This window comes from Equus asinus, chromosome 14 (assembly GCF_041296235.1).
Source record: "Equus asinus isolate D_3611 breed Donkey chromosome 14, EquAss-T2T_v2, whole genome shotgun sequence".
Lineage (NCBI taxonomy): Eukaryota > Metazoa > Chordata > Mammalia > Perissodactyla > Equidae > Equus > Equus asinus.
This window is the reverse complement of record NC_091803.1, coordinates 24,847,455-24,864,903: the sequence shown is the minus strand read 5'-3', so window position 1 is coordinate 24,864,903 and position 17,449 is coordinate 24,847,455. Positions and strand designations below refer to the sequence as shown.

Below are 17,449 nucleotides of genomic sequence, written 5' to 3'. Positions count from 1 at the left end.
TCTGGCCCAGGCCTTTATTGGGGAAAACACTGGGGATCACTTGGTCTTGTTCTTGCCTTTGCTTGCAGGTAGCTGGAAAGGCTGCTCCAGTGTGGTCAGCTTGCTGCTGAGCCTTTCCTCGCTGGCCTTGAGCCGTTCCTCCACCAGCTTTTGGAGCTGTCCCAACTCCTTGTTCAGCTGGGTTTTGATGTAGGCTCGGAGGGCGGAGACCTGGCCTGCAGGGGCAGGGAAGAAGGGACAGGTCAGGAGAGGTGCTGGACCTGAGGGATTGTCCCTAACTGGGCAAACATAACTGTCAAGGTGCCCTTGGGGGCTACACAGGTGGCAATGTTGCTTCAATTCAGGAAATGTCTGCCAGCCCTTCTTTGAGAAGAGGGGTGGGCTGGAATTTCTAGATTGCTACTTAGTAGCTGTGGGACCTTAGGCAGGTGATTTAACCTTTCCGTGCCTCAGTGTCCTCCTGTGTAAAATGTAGATAATCATAGCATCTAGCACCTAGGATTGAAGGAAGATTAAATGGGTTAGTATATGTAAAATGCTTAAAGCAGGGCCTGGCAATAGTATTGCTAAGTATGTGCTGGTTATTATTGTCATTGCTTTTATAATCATCCTTTTCTGGAACTCCTGCCTCACCCCAGTGGCTGTGCTTTTATGTTTGTCATCTTGGACTTCTGCATAAGTAATCATGTGGAGAAAGGACACCATGACTAAAACAAAAAGTGTGAAGTCTCGATGTGGTCTAAACCCTTCATTTTACACCTGCCCAAAGTCACAGGGGACCCTAACCCCTTCAGGTCCTCACTTGGCTCTTCCTGGAACACTGTTTTGGGTTCTTCCTCCTGTGGGGTGACTGCCTGCTCCTCCACTTCCTCACCACCTTCTTTCTCTGCAAGCCAGAAGCAGGAAGAGGCTTTGGCCTTGGCCCCGGCCCCAGCCCCAGCCCCAGCCCCAGCCCCAGCCCCAGCCCCAGCCCCAGCCTTCTCCCTTACCCATCTCATCCTCTGGCTGGAGCTTGGGTGGCTCTAGCCCCAAGTAAGTCAAAGATAGATCCAGCCGTACCTGGGAAGAGGAAGAGGGGGACTGAGAGGAGGGCATCTGCACTGAGGGAAAGGGGAAGATGTGGGGTAGCCTTTTGTAGCCCATGGCCCAGTACCTGGGGTGTAAAGACATATTTGTAGAGCTTGAAGTGGCGAAAGTAGGTGTTGACCACATAATCTACCAGGGCCAGCAGCTGTTCCTCCTTAAAGAGGTCGATACTGAAGGGAGGCCGCTGTGGGAATGATTGGGAGTTAGAGGACTGACCGCCTCCTGAAGCCCTGGCCTTTTCTCTGAGTGCCCGGCAATCCAGGAGCAGGGAGAGCCCACTGTGGCCTTCAGAGGAAGATGACGGTGATGAGTGTAAGAGAGGGCAGGAGATTGGGCTAGACTTTGGGGGAGAGTGAAGTTCCTGTTCCAGGGGAACTGACCCTGACTCCATGGCAGAAAAGAACACTGGTAAAGTAGCGGTAACATTCCTCCACGTTGCCCAGGGGGGTTGCTGGGAGGGGAAGCAAGATGTGACAGTGAGTCCCCTCCTTGATAATCAGTCATTCACTTCACTCACTCAACAGCCACTTATTGAGCATGAGCCTTAGAAGTGGACACACCTAGATTTAAGTACTGGCTCAATTTGTTAATTCACTTGAAAAATATTGAGTACCCATTATGTACTGTTCTAGGCACTGAACAAGACAGACATGGTCCTGCCCTTATGAAGCTTATATTTTAGTGGAAATGACATACAATAAACCAACAGTACGTAATTTCAGCTCTTGTTAAACATTCTGAAGATCAGTTCCGAGAAGAAAGCGGGGAACTATTTTATTGAGCGCTGTGCGTATGTTTACCTATATTATATATTTCTCAGAATAGTCTCAAAGTTAGTGCTGTATTCTTATTTTATAGATAAGTAAATGGAGGATTTCAAAGGAGAAATAACTTGTGTGTGATAATAGTGCTAGTAATGACAGAACAAAGATTCCCGGTGGTAATCTCTCTACTTCTGCTTCCCATGGTCATTTGTGCCAGCCCAGCCTGCTCTCCCCTGGGCTTAAATCCTCTGGTAGCCGCCTTGTCTCACCAACACAGGCCTTGTGAAGATCTTGGAGCAGGGCACAAGCTGTTGATGTCTGCTCCAGTGAGAAGCCCTGCTGGCGGCAGAAAATAAGTGCATGGGAGAAGAGGTCCAGGGTGATGGCATCCCGCAGGCTCTGCTCAGGAGCCCCTAGCCTCAATAATTGGGCCAGCACACTTGAGGAGGAGAGAGGGAGGGAGTGAGTGACAACAGGAGCCTCACTTCAGCACCTCACACTAGTGCACCACATGCTTTGGAGCCAAACATTCCTCATGCCTTCCCACCCACACTCAGCCTTCCCATGAGCTCTCCCCCCGCCCATACTCCCTCATCTCCTCAACATTGGCCGTCTTCTCCAGCCTGTTCATGGAATGGATGTCCAGGTACTTCCTATCACAGGAAAAGAGGAAAAAAGGTGTTGGTGGTCATTATACATTAGTCTTATGACCAAGCATTGGGCTGGGAACCAGGAGACCTGAGTTTGAGGTTTGGCCCTTCCGCTAACTTGCTGTGTAACCTTAGGCAATTGTGCCACTTCCCTCTCTGGGTCTCACTTTCTCCATCTTTAAATAAGGGGTATGGCCTAAATGAACTCATGATCCTCTTCATTTATTAAGCTTAGGGTTAGGAAAATTTTCTTGTCTCTGCCTTGCCACTCCCTTGCTGTATGACCTTGGGCAAGTTCCCCCTGTGGGCCTCAGTGTCTGTAGTTGTACAATGCTCCATAGTGGCTATGATATTCCATTTACATCCTCAGTCTTTGGCTCCCTTCTTCCCACACTCCCTCTTTGGAGTGGGGAGGCAGGAGAGCTGGCTTCTAGTCCCTTGGCTAATTGCATCTCTCTGCCTTGGTCTTATCTGTAAAATGGGGATGCCCTGGCTGTCTGACAGGACTGTTGGGGAGGCACTAAAGGAATAATGCAAGTGTGAAGTGTAACTTTCCCCCAGAGTTCTTCACACTCACCACATGCAGATCCGGGGTTGGGGCAGCGGCGGCTGTGGAGAGAAAGCTGATTGGGGAAGGCAGAGCTTTGTTGTCCCTGGCCCCTAGTCCATGGCCCGTCGCGAATCTCCAGCGGCCCTGAGAACGTGCTAACTTGCCTTCTCATCTTAAGGACCATGTATGAGCAAGACTGGCGGGCCGGGCTTCAGCAGGACGTATGTACTACTCATGAACATATTGACAATCGGGGTCACACACCCCTGCCTCTTCACGAAGGCAGCCAGGAAAACGTCTCGAACGTTAGTAAACATAACGACTGGTGACGCCCTGAGGGGAGCCCTTTTACAAACATTCATGAGCGGACCACTCTGTCCCGCCCTCACCGGGAACAAGTTGGCTGCAGGATCATGATCCGCTTCCAGCGAGGCCGCAGTCCCTGACTCGGTCCGCACAATTGTTCCCATCCGCGTAGCCGATTCATCCACTGAGCTGAGGTCCTTGTCGGGTTCCCGCCGCACTTCGGAGGGCTCTTCCAGCTCCGACTGCATTCTGAGTCCCAGGAATTGGCTGGACTTCTGGCGGATCATCTCGTCGCTCCTCCCGCGATCCCGCCTCCGTTCTCGTACAGCCGGTTCTAGAGCAGCGACTGCCGGGGCCTGGCCCTGTAGCGACGCTTCAGCCAATCTACGCTGCCGGGAGGCCGAGGACAAGCCAATCCGCGAGAGGCGTCTTTCCCGTCTCAACGGTGACCGTTGCTAAGGAAGCTCGTGGAGGAAGGTTGAAAGTATAAGGCCCTAGCCAATCAGTGAAAAGAGTGAGCATGCGTAATAAGTTGCAAGCCCCGCCCTGCTGCCCTTTCTTCAAAATGGCTAATAGGAGGCAGACGATGCCGTCAGGGCTAGGGAGAGGAAATGTAGTATCAGTTACCATGGGAACTGTTTACGGGCCAATCACCGAGAGATAGAGGAGGTGTTCCGGAACAAACCAAACGGGACGCGACAGGCGGGACAAAGAGCGACCAATAGAAACCGGAAATGGAGAAGTTTCGCCACTTCCGGCACTGCCTCTGGCGCCTGCGCTCTTTGTTGGGGAAGCCGGTGACGTCCGGTGAAGTCCAAGATGGCGGGGCGAGGCTGATCCTTCTGCAGGTGAGGCCCCAGAGAGGGGGCGGTGGGTTAACGGGGGCGGGATCCAGCATTTGTGTGCGGGGCAGTCTCGGGGCTGCAGAGCACCAGCTGCTTCCACATCTCAGCGCTCTGTTTTCTGCATGTGACAGAAGTGCCGCCTCTGCCTGCCTGACGTCCCTCGGGAGACCCTGAGCCGCTCTTCGCCGCCGCGGCCATGTCTGGGCCGGGCAACAAACGCGCCGCCGGTGACGGGGGCTCGGGGCCCCCAGAGAAGAAGCTGAGCCGTGAGGAGAAGACCACAACCACGCTTATAGAGCCCATTCGTCTTGGGGGCATCTCTTCCACGGTTCGTGGGCTCCTGCCCCAGGCGTCACAACTTGCCAGAGTCCCAATTTCTGTTCTCCGCCCAAGTAGTCCGGAAACTTACTCCCAGTCTTCCAAGCTTAGCAGGGTCCCCTTTACAGAACACTCTGTTGAAGGAAACCAAGGACACGATGTCTGCCTTCCCTTTACAGATAGGAAAACAGGTTCCCCGAGGGCGTGTGACTTGTCAAAGACTTCAGAGTTAGAAAGAGGCAGAAGCAGAACGTGACCCTTCTCACAACCAAGACGCTTTCTCTGTGGGTGTCTGAGCCTCTTTAAATCCTGTTAGCAGTCTGGGGATACTCCCCGCTCCCATCCATTCCATTTGCTTTTCTCTGTCTCTCTGTGGTTGGCTTCTTGGGCCCTACTCGATCCTCTCATTGGCTTTGTTTCCTTGGTAGGAGGAGATGGACCTGAAGGTGCTGCAGTTCAAGAACAAGAAACTAGCAGAGCGATTGGAACAGCGACAGGCTTGTGAAGATGAACTCCGAGAACGAATTGAGAAGCTGGAGAAGCGTCAGGCCACAGATGATGCCACCCTCCTCATTGTCAATCGCTACTGGGCCCAGGTGGATGCCCTTCTGCTTTCCAAGACCTGGCCTTATCCAGCTGCCAATGCTCAGACTCCATTGTTGGGAAAGCAGTGTCATGCTGGGAAGCACCTGAGGGATTCATAACATTTTTGGTGCTTTCTCCCTTCAGTTGGATGAAACTGTGGAAGCCCTTCTCCGACACCATGAGAGCCAAGGGGAGCTGTCTTCAGGGACAGAGGCACCTGGGACCCAGGAGGGGCCAACACGTGATGAGACCCCTCTCACAGAGCCAGGGACGTCGGAGCTGAGGGGTAGGGCCAGAGCCCTAGGGTCTGGGGAGCTTAATTAAGTTCTGGGAAAGGTCCTGGAGAGGAGGGGACTTTGATATTAGGCTCCTGAATTCCCCACCTCCCCGCTCACACACACACAATTGATTTCCTGTTTGGGTGGCAAAGTGCAGTAGGTAAGAACACAGGCTTTGGAATCTGAGTGACTTGGTTCATAGTGCAGTTCATGATTTGGCACTTAGTTCAAAAAAATACTGTTATTGAGTGTTGACCATGTATTTTGCACTATTCTGGACTTGGAGGAGACAAAAATAAGCAACAAGAAATACTACTACTGCCATCAGGGAGGAAGTAATTATAAGCCTTACCTTAAAAGTACAGGGGCCCCGGGGGCTGGCCTGGTGGCTCAGCAGTTAAGTGCGCATGTTCCACTTTGGCGGCCCGGGGTTCACCAGTTCGGATCCCGGGTGCGGACGTGGCACTGCTCGGCAAGCCATGCTGTGGTAGGCATCCCACATATAAAGTAGAGGAAGATGGGCACGATGTTAGCTCAGGGCCAGTCTTCCTCAGCAAAAAGAGGAGGATTGGCAGCAGATGTTAGCTCAGGGCTAATCTTCCTCAAAAAAAAAAAGTATAGGGGCCCCTAAATGGGAATTAGTGTGTGTGCACATGTGTGTGTTTCTCATTTGGATTGGAAAGGCAGAGAAGGCTTCCCTGAGGAAGTGATTTGGGAGTTCTCTGGCATTGAGGAAATTGCTTTACCTCCCTGAACCTCAGTTGTTTCACTTTCAAGATGGGGATAACTGTACTAAAGGCGTTGGTTGTGTGATTCAGTGAGCCATAGGGTGTTAAAGGACTCGGCCTGGAACTTGTTACAGAGTGGTGGTAACTGCTGCTTTTCTCCTTATGAGAGTCTGTCCATCCCTCCCAGAGCCTCTGCTAATGCAGCTGCGGCCCCCTCTCAGTGAGCCAGCCTTGGCTTTTGTGGTGGCACTGGGTGCCAGCAGTAGTGAGGAGGTGGAGCTGCAGCTGCAGGGCCGTATGGAGTTCTCCAAAGCAGCCGTGTCCCGTGTCGTAGAGGCCTCAGACTGCCTACAGCGCCGGGTGGAGGAACTCTGTCAGCGAGCATACAGCCGAGGTTAGTTCTTTGTGCCCCTACCCTAGAGGTGTCCATCCCCATTTGCAGTTTTATGATATCCCATCTTCAATGCTCCTAGCCCAAAAGCAGCCAGAATTCCCTAAAGACTAAATCAGCATGTTCTCAGGGGAAGGGTCAGGTTGTAGATAGGGGCTCTGGCTTTGAATCCTGGAGTTGATCTCTAGGATATGGCTTGGAGGAGCTGGTGCTGGTGGGGCCACTGTTTTCTGGCTAGAAACCTCTTTGGAGCTCTTTACACAAATCTTGGTGGCAGTTGCTGATCACAAGGGATAGCAGCAAGTGTGCACCCTTTGCAGTCAGACAGCTTCTCCCAGCCTTAGTTCTGTCACTCTGGCCTGGGCATTCTGAGCAGATGGCTCTCCTCTCTGAGCTGGTTTCCTCCTTTGTACAGTGGGGATAAAGACTCCTGGCTTTGTCATGAGAAATTGGCAAGACAGCTGGTGGATCACACTGGGCACATAGCAGACTCCAGAATGAGTTAGTACTTTGCCCCATTGCCCTGGACTTCGCTCTTAACTGAGCCCTGACTTCTCAGGGGACAGTGAGCCCCCCGGTGAGGTGGCTCGGGCACGCACCCGGGAACTGGGCCGTGAGAACCGGCGGCTACAGGACTTGGCCACCCAGCTACAGGAGAAGCACCATCGCATCTCTTTGGAGGTGGGAGTTGGGCTTTTGGAGATGGGATTAGAACCAGGGCAGGATTTGGGTTAGATGGGTACCCGAGGATCTCAAGGAGCCAAGTCCCCTCATCTAAGCGTCTGCCCCCTTCATTGTTCCCAGTACTCTGAGCTCCAGGATAAAGTAACATCAGCAGAGACCAAGGTGCTGGAGATGGAGACAACAGTAGAGGACCTGCAGTGGGACATTGAGAAGCTGCGCAAGCGTGAGCAAAAGCTCAATAAACACCTGGCAGAGGCTTTGGAGCAGGTGGGACTCTGGTGCTAGGTCAGCCGGAGACAGGGCTGGTACCTGGGGTCCTTACTTCTCCACTCCACTCCCACCTGTCTGTCTCTCTTCTCTCCACAGCTCAACTCTGGCTACTATGTGTCTGGGAGCTCCTCTGGCTTCCAGGGGGGCCAGATCACACTCAGCATGCAGAAGGTGAGTCGGCTTCATTCTTCCTAATCCCTCCCATAACCTTTAGTCTATCCCACCCTTGAAATTTCCCTTAGAATTAAGGACAGACATTCAACTATAGTCTCTGATGTCCTTCCCTGTCTTTCACACTGCTCTTTGTTTCATGCAGTCATGTTATTCAGTAAGTAATTGCTGATCACTAAGTGCTAGGCACTGTGCCGGGAAGCAGGCGTGTTAGAGAAAAAAATAGACAAAAATCAAAGCATTCATAGAACTTAGGTTCTAGTTGGGGGAACTGACAAGAAGTAAGTATATCAGTTGGTTGTAAGTACCACAAAGAAAAAGCATAGAAAATAGATAAATGGAAGTATGTTGGAGTTCATTGGCATTCTCAGCGGGGTGGCTAAGGAACGGCCTTGCTGAGAAGGTACGGTTAATCACTCTCATGCCTCCTCCTGCCTTTGCCCTCTCACCTGTTGATCATTGCACATTTTCTTGGTGCTGTGGAGGTCACTGTGCCCTGTTTCCCTTTACTTCAGCTTGCTCTTCAGGGCTTCCAGGAATGCTGCCCTAACTCCCTGTCAGTTACAAGCCTTGATTCCCAGCACTGACTATGCAGTGTTGAATTTTCTCCCACTTCCCTGGGAGCCATTAGCAGAGTGGTTGGGTCTGGCTTGTCCCTGGGGCTTCAGAATCCATCATTGCCCTGTCTAGGGGATCTTGGTGGGGATGTGAGGGAACCGGACCTCCTGCTTTGGCCCTGCCTCTTATAGCCCTTCTCAATCCACAGTTTGAGATGCTGAATGCAGAGTTGGAGGAAAACCAGGAATTGGCCAACAGCCGCATGGCAGAGCTAGAGAAGCTACAGGCCGAACTTCAGGGGGCTGTGCGGACCAATGAACGCCTCAAGGTGGGCTGTGTTTGGGGTTGGGAGGGCCTGAGCCTGCAAGGGAGGGACTGAGCCCTGAGTCCTCTTCCTGATCACTTTTGGGCATCCCTGCCCCTAGGTGGCCTTGCGGAGCCTTCCTGAGGAGGTGGTACGTGAGACAGGGGAGTACCGAATGCTGCAGGCCCAATTCTCACTGCTCTACAACGAGTCTCTGCAAGTGAAGACCCAGCTGGACGAGGCCCGGGGGCTGCTGCTGGCCACCAAGAACTCCCACCTGAGACACATTGAGCACATGGAGGTATGGCCATGGAACATGGGTAAGGGCCAGACCCTTAGGGTCAAGGAATTTCTGGGTCAAGGGTGTCAGAGGCTCTGTGTGCCTGCCAGGGGTCCCTAGGGAATAAATTCTTCCTAAGCCACTGAGGCTTGAGGTGGAGGGCTTGCCAGGAGGTTGAGGGGTTGTGCAGGTTTTTAACACCTTAATCCACAGAGTGATGAGCTGGGCCTGCAGAAGAAACTGCGCACAGAGGTTATCCAGCTGGAGGACACGTTGGCCCAGGTACGCAAGGAATACGAGATGCTACGCATCGAGTTTGAACAGAACCTGGCGGCCAACGAGCAGGCGGGTATGTAGTGAGGACAGGGTGGAGGTGGGGCCTTATCTGGAATTGCTGGGCCCTGGTGTGGGGCTTTATCCAGACGCACTAGGTTAAGCCCCTTCCTTTCGCAGAGCTTCATCTCCCTGTGGAAAACAGGGACCACAGGACCTGGCTCAAAGGCGTAGTGAGGATCACAGCCAGCTGAGGTGGCTGATGGAGCAGGCTCAGCCAGAACATGAGCTGTTGGCCCCATCTCTGGTTCTCTGGCCTTATGTTGTCTCCTTGAGATATTCTTTCATAATATGGAGATTTGTTGAATACCACCTATCAGCCAGGCTCTGTTCTTGGCTTTGAGATTATACCAGTGAACAAAAGTCAAAGAATCTCTGCTCTTGTGGAGTAGTGTTGTAGTTGGGGTAGACAGACATCAAAGAAGAAGAAAGTAGAACGTGTATGTTAGAGAGCAACAAATATACCAAGAAAAATAAAGCAGGGAAGGAAGATAAGAAGTATTAGGAGAAAGGGTGTTGCAATTTTGGATAAGGAACTCAGGGAAATGTAACTGAGAAGGTGACATTTGTTTAAAAATCTTAAAGAAGCGGACTAACGTTTCTGTGAATGTTAGTTATATGTTTCTTGGAAGGAAAGTTGGGACTATTAAAAAACTACATTAGCAGAAATACATAGGCAGTGTCAAGTTACTTTTGGGTCAGTTTCTTTCAAGTTTACTTTATTTGCTTTGAGGAAATCACACTGTATAGAAGGCTTCAGTTTTCCTCTTCTCCATAATGGGCATGATGGCTTTAGTTCCACCTCCTCCCCCACTGAGGAGCAGGGCCCCTAACCCAGGGGCCAGTTCAACCTTAGTTCCTGACCCTCCCCCAGGGCCCATCAACCGTGAGATGCGCCACCTGATCAGCAGCCTCCAAAACCACAACCACCAGCTAAAGGGGGATGCACAACGATATAAGCGGAAGCTGCGGGAAGTACAGGCTGAGATTGGCAAGGTGAGAAGGGGGCTGCCTGGGAAAAGCCTTGAGTAGACCCCACTGAGTACTGTCTCACTTCAGCCTTGTTCTCTCTCCATTTTTGCAGCTCCGGGCCCAGGCCAGTGGTTCTACCCACTCCATCCCCAACCTGGGCCACCCAGAGGACTCTGGCCTCAGTGCCCCAGCCCCAGGGAAAGAAGAGTGTGGGCCAGGCCCCGTTGGTGCCCCTGATGGCAGAAAGGAGATGATGTCAGTGCCTGGCAGTGCCACCACTACCACCTCAGTGAAAAAGGAGGAGCTGGTCCCCTCTGAGGAAGATCCCCAGGCTGTAACCCCTGGGTCCCAAGGCCCCTCCTCCCGGGGCCGAGAACCAGAGGCCAGGCCCAAGCGGGAGCTTCGAGAGCGGGAAGGGCCTGGCCTGGGACCCCCATCTGTAGCCTCAGCTCTCTCAAGGGCTGATCGGGAGAAGGCCAAGGTGGAGGAGGCCAAGAGGAAGGAGTCAGAACTTCTCAAAGGTCTCCGAGCAGAGCTCAAGTGAGGCCCTATTCCTGTCTCCTTCCCACCCCTGCCATGTGGCCTCCAGCCCTACTCACCAAGCCTTCCTCCTGTGCCTCCCCCAGGAAGGCCCAGGAAAGCCAGAAGGAGATGAAGCTGCTGCTGGACATGTACAAGTCAGCGCCCAAGGAGCAGCGGGATAAGGTGCAGCTCATGGCAGCCGAACGTAAGGCCAAGGCTGAGGTGAGGGCAGGTAGGGCCTGTGGGGCATGCAGAGAGGCTGCCCCAGAGGGTTCTGACCAAACCAGAACCCTATGTCAGCAGGAAGCAATGACAAGAGGACTCCTTCCTTCTGGTGGCCATAGGTGGATGAACTACGGAGCCGCATCCGGGAATTGGAGGAGAGGGATCGAAGGGAGAGCAAGAAGATTGCGGATGAGGATGCCCTGCGGCGCATTCGGCAGGCAGAGGAGCAGATAGAACATCTGCAGCGCAAGTTGGGTGCCACCAAGCAGGTGCAACCCCGTCGTGGTCCCCTTGATTGTTGGTATTCTGTTAACCCCCTGTGGGTGCTTCTAGCAGATGGCCCAGGTCCACTCTGTCATTCTTTGCTCAGCCATGTTTTCCAGCGGGCATCCTGGCCATCTGCCACTTTCCATCTTGTTCCTGCGCATTTCCTGCAGGAGGAAGAGGCTCTGCTGTCGGAGATGGATGTGACAGGTCAGGCTTTTGAGGACATGCAGGAGCAGAATGGGCGGCTGCTACAGCAGTTGCGGGAAAAGGATGATGCCAACTTTAAACTGATGTCAGAGCGGATCAAAGCCAACCAGATTCACAAGCTACTGCGGGAGGAGAAGGATGAGCTGGGCGAGCAGGTTCTTGGCCTCAAGTCCCAGGTATGGCTGTCCTGGGCCTATAGGGTGAAGCTGGTGAAGCAGAGGCTCCCCACCACTAAGTATCCCACCCCACTCCATCCCATCCCTCAGGTGGATGCCCAGCTGCTGACTGTGCAGAAGCTGGAGGAAAAAGAGCGGGCCTTGCAGGGCAGCCTCGGAGGTGTGGAGAAGGAGCTGACACTGCGCAGCCAGGCCCTGGAGCTCAACAAGAGGAAGGTGAGGCTGGGCTGGAGGGGAAAGCAACGTAGGATGCCAGCTTACAGCTGAAGCCTGGCTCTTTCTCCTCTCGGAGCCCAGCTCATCTCTCAAACACTTACTATATTCCAGACCCTATACTGAGGACTTCCTGTTCTTGGTCACGCTTTAGTCTCACAATAATCTTATGATGGTTTTTTTGTTTTGTTTTGTTTTTATTTTTTCCTTTTTCTCCCCAAAGCCCCCCGGTACATAGTTGTATATTCTTCGTTGTGGGTCCTTCTAGTTGTGGCATGTGAGACGCTGCCTCAGCGTGGTCTGATGAGCAGTGCCATGTCCACGCCCAAGATTCGAACCAACGAAACACTGGGCCGCCTGCAGCGGAGCGCGCGAACTTAACCCCTCGGCCACGGGGCCAGCCCCATGATGGTTTTTATTGTTACCTGCCTTTCATAAGTGAATAAACTGAGGCTCAAGGAGGTCAACTGACTTGCTCAAGAAAGAGTGGAACTGGGATTTGGGCCTGGGTCTCCTTGACTTCAGGACCACTGCATTGATTAGCTGTAAATGTGAGTGGTAGGCCCTGTTATGTAGTTGTATTAAACCTAAGAAATGTTTAGCTCATGGTAAAAGCTTGAGATTAACGTTGATTTTTATCTTCTTTGTCCTACTGGGTTTTTTCTTCTCCAGTTCATTCATTCATTTAAGCAGTATTATTCATGCCCTTGCTATATACTAGCCTATATACTAGGCTCTGCACTGCGGGCTGGGTAGACCGTAGGAACAGAAGGGTCCTACTAGGAGTGGGAACTTCCAGTATTGAGGGGCACATAGCATGCCAATAACCCCACAGATAAAATAATTGTTATTAGAGATCACAGTAAGTCTTATGAAGGAAACCAAGGTGCTGGGAAAGAAAACCAGGAGAATCTCCCTCAGGAGGTGGCATTTGAGCTGAGAAAGTTGCAGGGAAAATGTACATGTGTGTTGGGAAGTTGACAGGAGCAGAAAGAAGAGCCCTGTGAAGCCTCAGAGAGGAGAAAGCATATGCAGGTGAGGAACTGAAAGTGTCGGGAATGAGGGAGAGTAGGCGCTGGTGAGGTTTGAGAGGGCAGGAGGCGGGGTTAGCTCCAGTGAAGATATTGGACTTGATCCCAAGAGCAAGAATCACTGGAACGTTTGACACAAGCATCTGTGGCTCCACATGCCTCACTCCCAAGGCTCAGGTGAATGTTACCCCTCCCTGTCCTGACCACTTCAGGCTGTGGAAGCTGCCCAGCTGGCCGAAGACCTGAAGGTACAGCTGGAGCATGTGCAGACACGGCTGCGAGAGATCCAGCCTTGCCTGGCAGAGAGCCGGGCTGCTCGTGAGAAAGAGAGCTTCAACCTCAAGAGGGCTCAGGTGTGCTTGGGGGTGGCTGGGGGAGGGGAGGCAGTGTGGTCCAGGGTCACTGATGTGGCCTAGGAGTGGGTGGTTCAGGATGAAGACCGTTGCACTTAGCCTAGCCTCTCTCCTGCCCCAGGAGGACATCTCACGGCTGCGTCGCAAGCTGGAGAAGCAGAGGAAGGTGGAGGTTTACGCAGATGCTGACGAAATCCTCCAGGAGGAGATCAAGGAGTACAAGGTGGGGCTGTGGGGCTGAGTTGTACTATGTCAACCTAGGAATCTTAGATGGGGGGTTGATGAGAGCTATAGTGGGTAGTTTGGGGACCCTAGAAATAAGTTAGGATAGCAAAAAGTGGATGGAATCTATTGTGGAGAATCAGACAATTGACCGAGTATTGCACACATACTGCATGTTAGGCAGAGTGCCTGGCTAGGTATGAGAGGGCTAGGAACTAGACCTGGTCTCAGATCTCTTGAAACTAACAGTCCGTTGGAAGAGGCAGCCAAGTAATTCTCCTGTCTGAGTGATGAACAATGTGATGGCAGAGGCCAGAAGGGCTGTGGGAATTCATGGGAGGCCCTGAAACCAGCCCTGGGGGTCAACAGGCTTCCTGCAAAGAATATTATCCGAGAAAAACCTGAAGAATGAGTCAGGGTTGGCTATGAGGAATGAGGACAAGAGGGTTCCAGCAAAGGGAAAGGCAGAGGTGGAGGCCCCTAGCTGAGAGAGGCGTGCTGGAGGTCAGAACGTGGGTTTTGTGGTAAGTGGGAAGCCTGGGGGCGTTGGGCAGTGTTGCTCCCGAAGGGTGTGGTAAGCCAGCTTGAGATGCTTGGCTTATCCTTTAGGCAGCATGGAGACATCAAAGGGTTTTAAACCAGAGAGTGACATGGTCTGATTTCCTGTTGGATTTGGGCTAGAGGAGCTAAAGACTAGAGGGAGGGAAATGCATTAAACTATTGTAGTCACTGAGGCAAAAACTGATAGTGATCTAGCCTATGGTATCAGAGACAAGTCGATGGGTTCTGGAGATGGATAGGAGGCAGAAGCAGTTGGCCTCAGGGATAGATTGAATGCATGGAGTGAGGGAGAGGGAGATACTTAGGAGAACCCCTGAGTTCCTGATTTGAGAAACTGGCTGGATAACAAGTAGCACTTAGGAGGACTGTGGAGGACAGTGTTCAAGGATGTTGAGAACGAGGTGCCTATGGGACCTCTTGGGAGGCTGTCTGGGAAGGCACTCAAAGCAAAAGGGCTGGTCTGCAGAACAGGGATTTGGGGGGCTGGGCGGTGTCAGCAGAGGTGGAAGCCACATATAACTGGTCCCCCACAGAGGGTCTGTGGCATGAGGAAGGACAGGGGTTATTTTTCTCCCTTAGAAACCTCAGAGCTTAAATGATGGAGGAGAAGCCTGTGGTTTGGGAGGAAGGAGAGTGATGTAGAGGGAGTTGATGAGGGAAGAGTTTCAAGGAGGTGAGGGTGAGCTGAGTCAGAGCTGCCAAGAAGCCAAATGAAGCAAGTGATGAGAGATGCCCCTTGGATTTGGCAGTCTGGGTGGGAATGGTTCTTGGGCAAGGGTGGAGGTGGAGGTCAGACCACCTGCACTGGAGTGAGGAGAGGATGGAGGGTGTGTCAGTGAATAGAAACCTTTTGAAGCATTTTGGGCTTGAAGGAGCAGAGGCAGCCGTGGCGGAGAAGGGAAGGGTTTCTTGAGAAGAGACAGACTTTGGAGCCTGTCACATGCTGATGGGTAGGGTTCTGAGAGCTAGGAAAGAGGTGATGCTGGTGGGGGCACTGCTGAGGCAGCAAGCCGGGCTGGGATTTCAAGCAGGGCAGAGGAGGAGTGTTGGGGAATGCTGAGTTGAGGGAATTCCTATCTGGAGTTGGAGTTTAGACCTGGTGGCAGATGGCAGGTTTCAGGATAGGAAAGGAGATTTGTAAAACCTCTGTTGAGAGGAGGCAATCCAGGGACCCATGGCAGGATCTTTGGGCAGCACAAGGGTTCAGCCCAGTTGAGGGTAGAGACAGCAGATTTCCAGTTGCACTGAGAAGGTAGACAGTTGGCCTAAACCAGGATTAGGATTTGGCCGAAGAGGCTGGAGATGAAGCCCCAGGGCAGAGGAGCCCAGGCTGAGCCTGTAGGTCATTGGCCTTGAAAGGGGACACGTGACCACTGGCCATCACTGCCCAGGTTAAAGAGTCCAGACTGCTACTTTCTAGTTTGGAGACCTCGGCCTCTGAGCGTCAGTTTTTTCCTTTGGAGAGTGTTCATCCCCGCCTCCCAGGGTTATGATGAGAGTTAGTTGCAGTTTGCTGTGTGGTAGACTTAGCCTGGACCACCTCCTGCTGTCAGCCTCGGGTGTGGGCACCATCACAACTGTTCCCAAGCTGATGCCTTTACCTGGCCCAGGCGCGGTTGACCTGCCCCTGCTGTAACACCCGCAAGAAGGATGCAGTCCTTACCAAGTGCTTCCACGTTTTCTGCTTCGAGTGCGTGCGGGGCCGCTATGAGGCCCGCCAGAGGAAGTGCCCCAAGTGCAACGCGGCCTTTGGTGCCCACGACTTCCACCGTGTCTACATCAGCTGAACCTGTAGCTCAGGACTTTGGAACACCATGGACCCTGGGGGCTGTGCCCCCAGCCTCCACCCCCCACCCCCCGCATCGAGTGGCCCCCACCCTCCATTCCAGTCCCTGTGGGCCCAGCCCCTCCCCACCTGGTTTGGGGGCCCCAGAGCATGCTAGTGGGTTTGGGATCAGCTAAACTCAGTTCCACCTTTTCCCCAAGGTCAGAGCTGTAGCCTAGGGGGCACCCACCCTGCGGGAAAAGTCTGCTGTGAGAGGCCTGAGGGACCCAGAGCACTCAATTGAGCTTCTTGAAAGCTGGCCCTAACCCTTCTCCAACTGTCTCTGTGGGCTTATCCCAGCCCTAAGGGGGAGATTCCCCAGCTGTGACCTTCCATGCAAGAGGAGGCTCACTACCTGCTTAGACACCCTCAAGTGAGGACCAGGGGTGGGCCAAGTCTCCAGCCCCTTGCTCTGAGACTGGCCCCTGGGGCCCAGGGAGACTTTCTTTACCCCGTTGTCCCCCAGGCCTGGGCAAGGCTTCCCTCCTGTGCAGTTCCCTGGGCTCTTTTGTCTGCCTCTTGTGCTCACGGCTGAAGGAGGTATGGGGGGGGGGGGGCACTCTCCTCTTCCTTTGGGAAGCTCTGTGGTTGCTGCAGTCACCTTGCCCTCATCTTGGGAGTGCTGAACCAACATCGTCAGTTTCTGTTCTAATCAGGCCCCTCCCAATCTCCCAAGCCCACTTACCCTCACCACATGCTTCCCAAGGCTCCACTGGGTCCCCAGCCCTGACCCTGCTTTCATCCTAGTGGCCTTAACTGCAGTGGAGGTGGAACTTCCCAGGAGGGGAAGGGACAGACTAGCCGCTGGGCCAACTTCCGATCATTCCAGGTAGAGCGTCATTTAATATCCTGTGACTGAGCCTGTACCCACATGCTTCCTTTGTTGCCTGCCCAAACAAACTCCGTGGGCTGTGAGGACAGCACGCAGGGGCCTGGAAGGTGGAGCTGCTGACAGGTCCAAGGGTCCATTCTGACCCACAGCCTCTGCTCTAGAAATTACTTGTATAGGCTGTTGTTACGAATAAAGAAAGAAACGTCCAACTTTCAGCTTATGGTCTGAGTAGCCGGGCTTCCTGCCCTAAACATGCTGCCGGATTTTAGCTGCTACACCTGTTCTGGCCGCTGCCCTGGCTGGCCTGCACAGATGAGACCCCGCTCCTGCCTACCCCCAACCCCGAGTTACACTTAGACCCAGCTGCCGTCTGGGATCCTGGACTGAGCTCCCAGGAGGAGCGTGTCTGCAGGGAGAAAGGTCCGTGGTCAGTCTTCTGCCGCCAGCCCAGCCTTCTTGCTCCCACGGGGAAGGGCTGAAGTTCACCGGAACTGCAGCCCGGCCGGCCCCTCCCTCGTGCGTTCGCCACGCCCACCGCAGTCGTTGGCCAATGGGGTCCTGGGAGGATTTTGGGAAAATGTAGTCCCTTATTGGCACCCGGCGACAAGGTCCTCCGAGGAGGGAGCCGGTCCCCGGTTGTGCTGGCCATAGGCGGGCCTGGGCCAATCTGAGGGCCATCCCTCCCCGACGGCTTTACCCGCCCCTTCCCCTCAGGCGGATAGATTGGGACACTTGAGCTGGTGACTTCCTTCATTGCAACTTGCGCCTAGGGCCGTGTCTTCGGGAACTTTGCGCCGAGTCAAGTGGCGCTTGCTGGTTCAGCGCGCCGTCTGGTCCTCCGACGGAGCCGCCTTCGAGGCTGTACTGGAACTCGCGCTAGGGCCGGTGCTGACCGGGGTTGGTGCCGGAGCTAGAGTTGGCGCCATGGCCACGGTAGCAGCA

General features: G+C 53.4%; 2 protein-coding genes across 4 annotated transcripts; one reads left to right on the top strand and one right to left on the bottom strand.

The window, feature by feature from the left end:
* Nucleotides 1-36: 36 nt before the first annotated feature.
* CFAP119 (cilia and flagella associated protein 119) lies at nt 37-3,790 on the bottom strand. Of its 2 annotated transcripts, XM_014842386.3 has the most exons (9): nt 3,440-3,790; nt 3,078-3,109; nt 2,438-2,503; nt 2,120-2,289; nt 1,467-1,537; nt 1,154-1,270; nt 990-1,059; nt 803-886; nt 37-215 (listed from the first exon to the last, which is right to left on the bottom strand). In XM_014842386.3, the coding sequence occupies exons 1-9, from the start codon at nt 3,641-3,643 to the stop codon at nt 37-39; spliced, it is 993 nt and encodes a 330-aa protein (XP_014697872.1). In that variant the 5' UTR covers nt 3,644-3,790. The 2 variants fall into 2 exon arrangements, with proteins under 2 accessions (XP_014697872.1, XP_014697873.1); XM_014842387.3 differs by lacking the exon at nt 803-886 and having other exon boundaries at nt 3,440-3,771.
* Nucleotides 3,791-4,064: 274 nt separating this feature from the next.
* On the top strand, nt 4,065-16,722 carry RNF40 (ring finger protein 40). 2 transcript variants are annotated; one of them, XM_014842380.3, is made up of 20 exons: nt 4,065-4,204; nt 4,333-4,529; nt 4,948-5,115; nt 5,249-5,390; nt 6,298-6,504; nt 7,061-7,182; nt 7,306-7,452; nt 7,552-7,626; nt 8,393-8,512; nt 8,610-8,789; nt 8,982-9,117; nt 9,976-10,097; nt 10,186-10,613; nt 10,700-10,817; nt 10,940-11,089; nt 11,258-11,470; nt 11,561-11,686; nt 12,927-13,067; nt 13,189-13,290; nt 15,461-16,722. In XM_014842380.3, exons 2-20 carry the CDS (start codon nt 4,398-4,400, stop codon nt 15,635-15,637), a joined length of 3,006 nt encoding a protein of 1,001 aa, XP_014697866.1. In that variant the 5' UTR covers nt 4,065-4,204; nt 4,333-4,397; the 3' UTR covers nt 15,638-16,722. The 2 variants fall into 2 exon arrangements, with proteins under 2 accessions (XP_014697866.1, XP_070340681.1); XM_070484580.1 differs by lacking the exon at nt 4,333-4,529 and having other exon boundaries at nt 4,076-4,204.
* Nucleotides 16,723-17,449: the final 727 nt, after the last annotated feature.